Source organism: Amaranthus tricolor, chromosome 14 (genome assembly GCF_026212465.1).
Source record: "Amaranthus tricolor cultivar Red isolate AtriRed21 chromosome 14, ASM2621246v1, whole genome shotgun sequence".
Classification (NCBI taxonomy): Eukaryota; Viridiplantae; Streptophyta; class Magnoliopsida; order Caryophyllales; family Amaranthaceae; genus Amaranthus; species Amaranthus tricolor.
The window spans coordinates 3437635-3450101 of NC_080060.1; the positions used below are offsets into that span (position 1 = coordinate 3437635).

The 12467-nt window shown below is 32.4% G+C and overlaps 2 protein-coding genes across 2 annotated transcripts; one reads left to right on the top strand and one right to left on the bottom strand.

Annotated features, from left to right (window-relative positions):
- Nucleotides 1-58: 58 nt before the first annotated feature.
- Nucleotides 59-4215, top strand: LOC130800375 (microtubule-associated protein RP/EB family member 1B-like). The gene is made up of 8 exons (XM_057663860.1): nucleotides 59-461; nucleotides 1724-1792; nucleotides 1883-1969; nucleotides 2470-2576; nucleotides 2673-2788; nucleotides 2881-2957; nucleotides 3285-3398; nucleotides 3927-4215. Exons 1-8 carry the CDS (start codon nucleotides 354-356, stop codon nucleotides 4059-4061), a joined length of 813 nt encoding a protein of 270 aa, XP_057519843.1. The 5' UTR covers nucleotides 59-353; the 3' UTR covers nucleotides 4062-4215.
- A 669-nt stretch (nucleotides 4216-4884) lies between these two features.
- LOC130800376 (HVA22-like protein a) lies at nucleotides 4885-9393 on the bottom strand. The gene is made up of 5 exons (XM_057663861.1): nucleotides 9179-9393; nucleotides 8795-8821; nucleotides 8275-8397; nucleotides 5516-5765; nucleotides 4885-5363 (listed from the first exon to the last, which is right to left on the bottom strand). Exons 1-5 carry the CDS (start codon nucleotides 9241-9243, stop codon nucleotides 5298-5300), a joined length of 531 nt encoding a protein of 176 aa, XP_057519844.1. The 5' UTR covers nucleotides 9244-9393; the 3' UTR covers nucleotides 4885-5297.
- Nucleotides 9394-12467: the final 3074 nt, after the last annotated feature.

Here is a 12467-nt window from a genome sequence, read left to right on the forward strand (position 1 = left end):
ACTTATACCATTATAATTTATACATTAAACATACCCCTTTTCACCTCTCCCTTTCCATGTCATTTCTTCAATTGTAATATTAATGGCGGATACCTAAATTAATAACCATAAATAACGCTCATTCAACCCATATTTTTTTAACGTTTCTTTCCATAAATACGCGGGGTCTCCTCTATTCAATTCCCATTTCCCACATTTAATTTCCTCTTCTTCATTAATTTGTTGTTTTTTTCTTTGATTCACTGTTTGTGGGTTGTACTTGCATAAAAATCCAAGATTTGGAATAGGGTTCTTGAGCCCTTGACTAACTTGTACTACATTCTTGGGGAAGAAGAAGAAAACAGTGTAAAACAATGGCATCCAATATCGGGATGATGGATAGTGCATATTTTGTGGGTAGGAATGAGATTTTACAATGGATCAACAACCGCTTGCAACTTAATTTGTCCAAAATTGAAGAGGTATAATTCCTTTTTTTCTGTTGAAGTTTTAGTTTTACATTTTTTTCTCTTGAGGTTTCAGTAAAATGTTGGAAATTTGATCCAGGAGTTCTAGATTTTTCTGGGTTGTTAGTGAAATCTGGTATTATGTGCATAGAAGTACCCATTTCAATGCTGTAAGAAATTGATGTTTTACTCATCATGTAATCAAGCATATTTTTTCCTGTAGATTGATGGAGTACTTTTCTTTACTGCATTTATAACTGTTGATTGTTTTTTCTATATTCTAAATTTTGTTTATGTGGGGTTTGTTGAAATTTAATCAGCTGTTATGGTGTGATTAGTGCATTTGACATTCAGTCCCTCATGATTATGAGTTTATGACCCTCTTTTGGGAATCTCATATTTTGGTATTTAGTAAATGAAATGGTCTAAGTAGCAAGTGCTTACTGTTAGGTGTACCTAACAGTTTGCTAAATGCCAAAAGTATGTGAAGGAGATTGGAGAAAAGATCTAGTTTGAAGAGATTGGGAGAGAATAAAGGAAAAAGTAAGGATGTTGTCTTGTCCTTTTTGTTGTATTCTGTTAGGCAATTAAGAATTTGGTAATTTTCTTTACTCTTGGTAAAATTGAAATGAACTTTGGTTGAAATGGGATGCATTTGCCTTTTTGATGGATTTGGTGATCAGAATGATGGTTCTTAGATCGTTAGTGTAGGAGCAATAGAGGGATTTTGTGTATTGAATAGCGAGTAGATCCTTGAACTCATTTAGATCTCAAGAGATAATGAGTAGCTAGAAGCATGGTTGAAAGTTGGAAAATGCAAGTGCTCAATATTCATTTTTGCTTTATTATTTTGTTTTACTTTATGGATAAACTATTGCAAATAATATACTGGTATACAATAACAACATTTCATTACCCCAATGCCATTAAATGACTCTCACGGTCGCACCTATGGGAGATTTGGGGGTGTTAGATGTCTTTAGCGATAACAAATGATGGCAACGATTAATCCTTAGTAGAAAACATCATTTACAACTTAACATAAACAAGAAATGCAAGCAATGTATGAATGTATGAAAAATTTCTTGTTATTTGGTGTTATATCTGTTTAAGGTTGTATTTACAAGTCTACCTTTTTAGCCCATCTTGAGTGACCTTTATGTTTAGTTGAGAGTACTTTTTTTAGAATACTAAACACGAATTTATCTGTATCTTATTCCTAATCTTCAATAAAACATGAATACATTTGGTTTCTCACTTGATGTTATGGTGAATAGGCTGCATCTGGTGCAGTACAATGTCAAATGATGGATATGACTTTTCCCGGAGTCGTTCCCATGCACAAGGTTCGAAACCTTTTCTTTGTCTAAGTTTAACTTGTGGTTTCCTTTCTTTTCGGTTTACTTGTTAAGTAATTGGATATGGTTTTGTTGTAGGTTAACTTTGATGGCAAGACAGAATATGATTTCATCCAAAATTATAAGGTTTTGCAAGATGTTTTCAACAAGCTAAAGATCGATAAGGTAATTAGTTAACTACTTGATTACCTTCTTATCCATCTCGAGAAACTGTTCTTGATTTCTTTCTTTCTTTTTATTCTGCTAATATGTAACCCTTTACCTTTCAAGAATTTCCGTCTCAAGGGTTGCTATGTCGAAATAGTGTTTGAATACAAATACTAAGATGGTTGGACAATAATGCATATTCAAATGAAACTTTCTGTCTGCTTAGTTTTCCTTTTCCATTTTGAAAAACGAACTAGATAGAACATGCTGCCTTTTTGGATTGGCTAGGTTGAGGAAATTTCATAAGGATTTTGAAGAGTTTAAAGTAAACCCTTCTAAGACGAGCTTACAACACATCTCGCTATGGTGGAAATAAAATGAACAAGGAATTACATGCTCCATTGATAGTTTGTCGATTAATACATGTAGATTTGTGTAGTAATTGGTTTATTATTGGTATGTGTTTTTTTTTTTTGAATGTTAACTTTTTTATGTAATAAATTTTTTCTTGATACCAGCATATTGATGTTAACAAACTAGTCAAAGCTCGACCTTTGGACAACCTTGAGTTTCTGCAATGGTTGAAACGCTATTGCGATTCTATCAATGGTGGAATTATGAACGAGTATGCAGCTTTTAGCTTCTTCACCCAAGTTATCCTTTGAGTGTTTTTAAGCTACTTTATCGACTTATTATTATATTATTTGTTGGACTTATGAAGGAACTATGATCCTGTCGAACGAAGATGTAAGGGTGGTAAAGATCGTCCTTCAAGAACCACTCAAAAGAACTCAAAACCGATGTATAATTCTGGTTCTGGTCCTAAGAAGACTACTGGTTAGCCTATATCTAGAGTACTTTTTCTTATTGTTACTAGTATCTGAGCATTCAAATTCCCTTAAATGCTATTCAAATTTCATTTGTTGTAGTGCTTAAACAAGGGACGGCAAATTCCCTGACTGGCGCTGTCGATCATTCAGAAGAAGTTCTGGTTCTATCTCAGGAGGTAATGCCAGAAGCTTCAACAACACAATAGTCCTGTGTTTCTACATTTTCCTTTTTCCCTTTCTATCTCCCGATTTTAATGCTTTTTATCGGTCTGATTTCTCTCTCTTTTAACACCATCCACACAATTTTAATGTCCTCACCATTCTTTAATCTTTGTGCCATACTATCCTGTTGCAAATTATTTTGATAAATCATTTATTTACACTACGAAAAGCTTCCAGCATGTTTTTGGCTTTCTCCCATCAATTTGAATGTATTTGGGGTAAAAGAAATCTTCACTTAACAGTAGTATTCTACCTTCATTGCTAAAATTTTGTTTATGCAGATTACTGATCTGAAACTTTCTGTGGATCTGCTGGAAAAAGAAAGAGACTTTTACTTTGGAAAACTGCGAGATATTGAAATACTTTGTCAGGCGTCTGAAATAGAGAATTTGCCGGTTAGTGTCTTCTTAAAAATCAAAACTTTCCTCATGCTCACTCAAAATGATTGTATTGGTTCTTCTAAGTCTGCTCATAGTCTGGGGCAGAGGGGTCTGTGATGGTGTGCGAGGTGATCAATCTCACAGGCTCTCTTTCTCCCCCATGTGAAAAAGTGAATCATAAAAAAAATATGTTAAGTTTATTTATAAAATATATATATTTACAATAAATAAGGCGTAAAATAAAAGTTTTACACAAGACTCTCAAAATTTGGTGTGATTCTGAGCATGAGCCTCATAAATAAAGGACCTACTTTTGATTTAGTTTAACTAATTTTTAGGCCCTAAAATTGTGAAATAATGTAAAGTAAACAAGGCCTAAAATATTATTGTGAAATAATATTTAGGCCCTAGAAAATTTTCCAAGAACAAAACTGTGCAGGCCTATTGAGCAATTAGAACGGTTTTGATACTGAAGGTCATTAGCACACTATACGTAAAATGGCTGCTTCTAATGTGAGTTCTTGTCGTTGTCATCTGATGCAGATGGCCGTTGCGGTTAAGAAGATACTATATGCTGCTGAAGATAAGGAATCTGCGCTTTCCGAAGCTCAGCAACTTCTGTCAGAAACATTGGATTCTGGTGAAGCCGATCCTGATGAGGACAACAGTGCAGAATGATGTGTTCATGACTACGGAGCTTAAACATACAAGATTATTCAGATCTATCAGTGGAGCAAGAATACTGAATGCTTGCTTGCCCAATTGTATCATCCCTTTAATTTAACCATGTATGTAGATCATTAATGGAATTTCTCTGTTTTACACTAGGAAATAACTTATTTTTCTTCAAAAATTCCATATGTAGAATGTGACTGATGACCATGACCATGACCATGACCATGACCATAACCAACCAAGTAAGCTTAGACCACCACCAACACAAAGCTCGCCTCTTCCATGCTCCTCCCCTTGTCTTCCCTTGATTCCTTGGATTCCCTTCACCCATCCACGCAATAATTGAAGCTTAGAACCAACAGAGCTCCACTAGAATCTGAAAACTTAATTGTGCGGTCAACTCAGTTTGATATTTGATTTTCAGCTTATTCAAAATCAAATTATTCCTTGAAAAAATCGAGAAACAATTATCAGATAACATAATTTTGATAGAATAATTTGTAAGTCATGGAGTTTGTTGATTTGTTTTACGGCTAAGTCTACGCAAACTTGATTTGACTCAATTAAGTCTTGAACTGGCCCCAACCATGAGTTGAGCCCACTCTGGCTAAATTCTGATCGAGGTTTACTCAAGTTGAGCTCTAAATCGTAAGCAATAATAACACCCTTAGTTGCAAAAAAATCTTGGTCTTTTATCATTGTAAAAACTTTTACATGCAGTTCAATATTCATCAAATACAAGAATTATTTATTTCTCCTCTTTGCCTACAATGATTTTTATTTTACCCCCAAATCAAAAAAGTGAAAATTACGATCATATCACAAATTTGAAGAAAATCAACGGCAATTTCTGATATAGAAAAAGTCAGTCGAGGAACATGTATTAAACCGAGTAACTACTATCGTATTGGAATAAGATAGCAGCTACGACTACGAGTACATAGGTGTTAAAATTCAAAAGCCAAAAGAGACTTATTTTCTATGTTAGACTGCTCTAGTATGTATTTCCAAACAGACATACATAAGAGTTGTTTTGTGCAGTCACCTTCGTTAAGCTAAAATCTAAAAATAAAAACAAGATACAAACGGCATGATAATTACATCATAAACACAGCACACATATTATAAACGTAATAAGAAGCCAAAATGATCGACTGAAAATATCACCACGGCTTGTTTTCAAAATATGGTGAGGGGGATTACATGATCGTCAATTGCACAGTCACCAGGTCGCTGTTCTCAGTATTGGTAATCGTTTTCGAAAATGCCATAATCATTCCTTGTTTTTGTCCCTCTGTATTCAGCCTGCGAAAAGAAATACATAATGCAGACAAGTTAGATTACTCGTGAGACACATAAACCAACTGAAACCAAATTCCCAACAAAAATGATGTTTGATGTGTAGGGTAAAATCCGATTTCAAGGGTGGTTCCAGAGAGGTGAAGCCTTGTAGTTACCTTATCAATAATATCTCGAAAAGCGTCTGCTCCATTCTCCTGAATGTATTTCTCCGCAGCTGTTATAATGTCATCTTTTTTATTGAAGACATCCTTCTTCCTCGGTACATACCAGACATTAACAGTACGGTTCTGAGCATTCACAAATGTTGGTCTTACGAAATGCTCATAAACATATGCAGCGCCATTAAAGTAAGGTATGACCAGCCAGCAAGTTGCAATCAGCTTGGCGTATGACCAGATAGGGATCCTGCAGATAAAAAAGTAATAAGCGTCTGACAAGTATAATACGAGCTTTTTTAACTCCAAACTTATGGTGCAACCATCAAAATATCATGCTATGTTCCACACATCTCATATTAACCTATGGCTGAAGATTATGAAGATAGAATGTGGTTGCCGACCTGACTTTTGCTCGAGTCACACCGATTATGTACTAAATATAAATCATACAAGACAACTAACATCCGATAGTCTAAGAACGAAATAGTAGCTATAAGCTAAGTAGGAATACTAGGGATCATTAAAAGAAGCATTATGCAACTTCACCAACAAAATGAATAGTTTGGAACTGATGCTATATATATTTGAATAAATTTGTCTATATACTTCTCAAAAATGGGAACTTTTACATATGGTTCTTAGAATATTTTAGTAGAATATTAGAAGTATACACTTTTCTTTATTAAATACAAAATAGGGTTGTAGCTTGTAAATCATAATAAGTTTCTAGATTATGGAATGGTTTGAATATTTGTCCCCCAAACTTCATATCAACAACCAACTAAAACTTAAGGAAAGTTTGTTGGAGTAGATTCTCTTACAAGCATAAAAGCAAGTTGCAAATTTCAGATATAAGGAAGAGTCAAAAAAAGAGGCAAACAACTCGAGAAAAAAGAGCACCAGTAAGGAAGAGGATAGGCAGCCAATTAAGAAAGGCGATCACTGATGGTTCGTTTGGAACGTGAAATAAAGTTTTGTGTAAGTTCATAAAAGAAGACTTAAGCTAGTGTCCACAACAAATCAACTTTATCCCAAGCATTGTTGAACTTCATAGGCTTTTCATAAAAAATTACTTGAAAATTTATATCATGACCAACCACCATGTGAATGTCCTCAGAAACACAACAGACTATAAACTCAAATATAGAACAGAGTTGTTACCACAACAGACAAAAAATGGCAAGACTTTGATTACTGCCATCATTGATTTCTGATTTGTGACACAAAAAAAGCATGGACAGTTTAATGAGGAGTAATTTTGATTACTGCCATTATACACCAAGGAGTAGAAGTAGTTAATCATATTTCTTCACGAAATGGACATACCAATAAATTTCTCTTTAGGTATATTAGGCAGCGAAAGGTACAACAACTAATCCAAATTAGATAAAGCACTAAAACTCAGGCCTTTACTTGAACAAAACGTATGAACTAAATGATATAAACGGATTCCTCTCGTTCTATTCCCCTATAGCTTCTAACAATCCAACTTGTCACATCACTTTATCTACAAAACTATATAAATGTACAAGTTCTTTTCCAAGTCATATCCAATTGTCGTTTTACATGCACGGCACCAGTTTCAACCAAATCCATTGAACTGATTACAAATCAACTGGCGATCCTATTATTGCAGTGTAGTCTAACTTCCATGACACCAGTTCCAACCAAATCCTATCAACTCATTATAAATCAAGTGATGATCCTATTGCTGTGCTTTTCTCTGTTCTAAACAAAGATATTCTTTCCCATAGGACACCCATCAACATGAGCTTCCACCAGAAACTTTTTTATTAAGGGAGAATTTTACAAACCACAAAAAGTGATGTGCTATAACATATATGATCGAAAATAAGGCAAGCGCCTAGCATTATAATCAGGAGGGGGGTTTTTTAATTCAAAAAAAACTTGGTGCAACTGTAAGACACGGTAATTGGCATTTGGTAATTCAAGTCAATAAATTTCATCAATTTTCTTATGATATAGTGTAGATACATAAACCATAGTGAAAAATGCGATAAAAAAGGGTCCTAATTGTGGTAAAAAATGCTAAATATCCACTGAAATCCTGAGATATCCTTTGAACTCCCTAAAACGCAGTTTATTTACACCTTAACATATCCTTTGAAAATCCTTAAAATGCGGTTTATTTACAACTTGACAGCACAAGTATTATCCGTTTACAACAAGGTCGATAGGATACAACGAGACCTTGTTTTTCCACTATAACATAAACAATAAAACATCTCTACTTGCATATTGCAATAATGAAAGGTTGATAGTCAATCTCCTGACCCATTTCATGAATATCAAATGGGTAAATTGGCTTGTTCTTGATCTCCATTTTATATAGATTTCATTGAAAAAAAAATCTATAAGGATTACCAAATTGTCAAATGACTAACTTTGATATTTCCTTTAGGAAATTAGCTAAGGTCATACTAAATTTTTGAATGTTGCCCACCAGAGTGCCAGACAATACATTGAGTATGGATATCACTTTTCATTACCCTTCTTCTAAAGAAAATCAATAATTTGACATAGACAATCAGTATTCAGTACAGAAATGAAATGAAAAGATTTAGAATTATGCAACATTACTGCAGCCTTATCCGAGAACAAAAGTGCACAGCATTGTATAGACATAGTGATGAAAATTTTAGTTCCATATCCTATACATTACATAATGTGGCAACAAAAGAAAAACTGAATAAAAGTTAATTAATCACTAAAAGACCAATGATTGGGAACCTTACCATTCAATTACTTTCGCAAAGGTGAGCTCAAAAAGAGTGATCATGGAATATAGAATCCAGTAAGTGAGCCATTGCTGATCATCAATGGGAGACTTGCTTTCAATAGCTTTGATGGATGCATACCTAACAGAGATTCAGAATTTTAATCTTACATAAATTCAGTAACCCAAGACCAATAAGTACATAAGGGACTTCCCGTTTATAAATTGACCAACAAATCACAGAGTAATTCATCAAATATCCTTCTACTAATTTAATTTTGTGCTAATTTTGTTGGACTCAAAAACCCATGTCAGACACATATGAGCATCCCATAAGACTCAACTTATCAGCAATTTCAAGTCTGAATGTAAAATAAGATTGGGCAAATAACATATTTACAATTTTCAGTGTAAAATTGAATATTTTCTTGGATGGAGCAAGCCCGAGTTCGATTGGATTCTGGCTTCGTCTTCCTTTAACAATCAAACAAAGAATGAAGAGATAAAAAGAACATAAAGGAATTTCAAGATTAACTTACAGTGGATAAACAAGACTAACCACAGGCCTGCAAAAAGCACAAATAGATCAAAGAATAAGAAATCAACCACCATAAAGGAAAACCCAGCAGTTAATTAGCTTGAAACACAATAATAAAACAGAAATCCATAAATTTGATCAATAAAACAAGGTAAGATCGATTCGTTAGACAAAATCATCAAAACAATACCAATTTTTATATTTTTCTTCACATCAATTCGAACAAACAAATCAATAATACCCATAAATTCAAGCAAAATCATGGACTCTTTTGAGCAAAAGAATTATCAGGTTCCCAAAATATGGAAAATACAAAAAAAAATTATTATAATTGATTCAACTTTAAATGTGTAGGTGAAAAAGGAGAGAGAGGAAGAGTACAAACCCAGCAAGAACATCAAAATTTTGAATCACAACCTTAAGAAAAGTTGAAGCACCACTTCCTCCCATAATTTTACTTCAAATCTTGTGAGAAATACACCGAAATCTAGTAAGATTTGCTAAAGAAAGGGAAGAATTTGGGTTTTAGTAGAGAGAGGAAACAAACACAAAGATTTTGAGACAAGAAAAGGAAAGAAAAAGTGACGGAAATTGTTAAAAATGTAATTTGAAAAAGACTTGCAAATTATATAAATAAATATAATAATGGTTGGAAATGGGTAATTATTGGATACGGGAAGGGATTGGTAAACCCGCACTAAATCATAAATTATATCAATATGTTATTTTGATTATTTCTATATTAATATATATTTAAAAATTATTAAAAGTTAAAATTATAAAAATATGTCATTAGATAAATTAAAACAAATTCTTTATTGATTATATTTATTCTTATTTATTAGCTATAATATAAATTAAAATTAAATAAAAATAGTGTTAATAATTAAAATGTAACAAATATTACGAAAAAGACTAATTACAAAAATACGAACCTATTTTGGTGTCCATATCTGTTTTACAAATGGCAGCATCTAGGATGAGTTAGTGCCAGTTGGGCTAATTTAATTATTTTTTTATTTTCAAAAGATGGGATGAGCATCATTTGGGGACCCTTTAAAAGTTAAAGGCAGGGATCAGGGAGGAGTGATTCTAAGGTCACCTAGAGACTAGAGTGTGTTGTTGAACCATATTTTATCATTCATCATACGCATGATTTTTGTCAAATTAAACCCAAGCAAATTGCTAAGACTTCTACAATGAAGGTCCAAAATTTTTTCAATAAATGGAAACAACTATATTTTCAATTATTCTTGTGAGAGATCATTTCTCAAAGAGACGACCTTAAAATAAGAAGTTTATATTCTTATTTTCTCTTTAATTTGTAATAATTGGACAATTTAGCTTATATATTTATGCGTCTCTTGGAAAGACCGTCTCTCACAACAATTTGTGTTATATTTTTATGTAATGAAGTAACTTCTCTTTTTTGATTATATTTGCAATTGATAACTCTAATAAGAATATTTTTCCACATAATATGTTACAGTCAGTTACAAATATTTTAAAAGGAAGGTAATATCTATAAGTGTTAAGTGGTAACTAATAACTACCAGTGGAAAAAACCTTATATGTTGCGCAACATATGCTGAGGTTTTATAAAAACGCAACATATGCTGCGGTTTTATAAAAACGCAGCATAAAATTAGTTGAAAAATTATGCGAAAAAAATAGGGTATATGTTGCGGTTTTAAAGAACCGCAGCATATACCCTTTTTTTTGATAAAATCTCGCCTTCATTCATACAGTAGATTCAAAACCCACGAAAATATATTATTTGCTTTCAATACTCGCCTTACTTCGACATTTGCTCATTCTCTTCATCTTCTTCAACCCATGAAAATGTGTTGTTCTTCCTCTTTTTCTTCTTCAACCTTCAACTTCTTTAAAACCCACGAAAATTGTTGTTGTTCTTCTTCAAAACCCACTCAATTGTGTAAAATGTCATTGTGTATAAGTCATGTAAGTATAAGTTTATAACTTGGAATGTTGTGTATATAAGTTTGTTTTTATGTATTGTAAGTATGAATTTCAAAGTATAAGTTTATAACTTGAATATTGTGTATAATTTGGAATATAGTATATAAGTATGATTGTAAGTATACGTTTATTACTTAAAATGTCATTGCGTATAGGTTATGTAAGTATAAGTTTATAATTTGGAATGTCGTATATTGTAAGTATATATATATATATATATATATATATATATATATATATATATATACACACACACACACACGCACGTACACACTAAAATCCAGAAATTACAAACTCGTTCCTCTCCATGTATCTTCTTGGGATATCCATCTTCGCATCGCGTTAACACATGTGCTAGACCTCTCCTCCCAACAAATTATTATTTCTCGCCATTTCATTTTTTATGAAACCAATTTCCCGTTCTCTCGACCTACCAAGTCTACTCCTCACAAGTATGACTTCCTTGATGAAAATCTTCCCTCTATTGTTCTTCACAGTCCACAAAACAACCCCAACCTATCAGGGCCTGCTACTTTCGGCCCAACTACCCCCCCTCCTACTCATTTTTCTTTTGGGCCTGCTGAACACAGCCCACCTCAATCCTCTCCATATATATATATATATATATATATATATATATATATATATATATATATATATATATATAACGGAGATATCGCAGCATATAAGCTTTTTTCCACTAGTGAACTGTACTCATTTCAATTTGTCATTGTTCACCAAACTCTCTTTTTTCTCATATTGTGGTTAATATATATCTATAAGTGAAAAACAAAGTCATATAAAATCTTATTTGAATCCTTTTGATCCAAATTGAATTACTTTTTAGTTTCTATAATTATTCAATGTACATAATTAGATATATTAATGAATAAATTAATGCATTGAGTAGTTTTGATCCAAACTCTCTTTAGGTCCGTTAAGGTATAGTTATAATTGACACACAAATTGCTTTGAGAGACGGTCTCTTTGAGAGACACATTAGCTATATAGATCAAATAGTCCAATTAATACAAATTAAAAAGAAAATAAGAATCTAAGCTTGTTGTTTTAATGTTGTCTTTTTAAAAGACAGTCTCTGACAAGAATAGTTACAATTTATAGTAGATCATGATGAATCTACTAAGAGCCTAATTCAAAGTCCTTACTCATGAAATTTGAATGTCATTTATGTATGGTTGGGTTGACACAACTTATGCATCACCAATTAGAAAATTGAAGTAAGACATTAATTGGCAGTTATAATTTACCTAATCTTCTCTAATGCATTTGACATTTCCCTTGAATGCAAACTACATATTAACAATATTTTCAACCTCACATGGGATGGGATGTCCAAAATAATTAGACTTACTAAGGCACCATAAAATTTAGGAAAAATTATCTAGAATAATTCAATATTTAGTCGATTTTTTTTACAATAATCTCAACTATTAATTAACCATGAATAATCTAAACTATAAAGTCACTTACCCAAAAATATTATTGTGCATATTATGACTTGTTTTTATAGGTAAACTAATAAAATATATATATATATATATATATATATATATATATATATATATATATATAATAACAAAAATATTATTAAAAAAAAAATTAAAATACCCTTTCCTCCATCACGCACTGCCATGCCATCCTTCCTCCCCACTCAATAACACCGTACCCTCCAC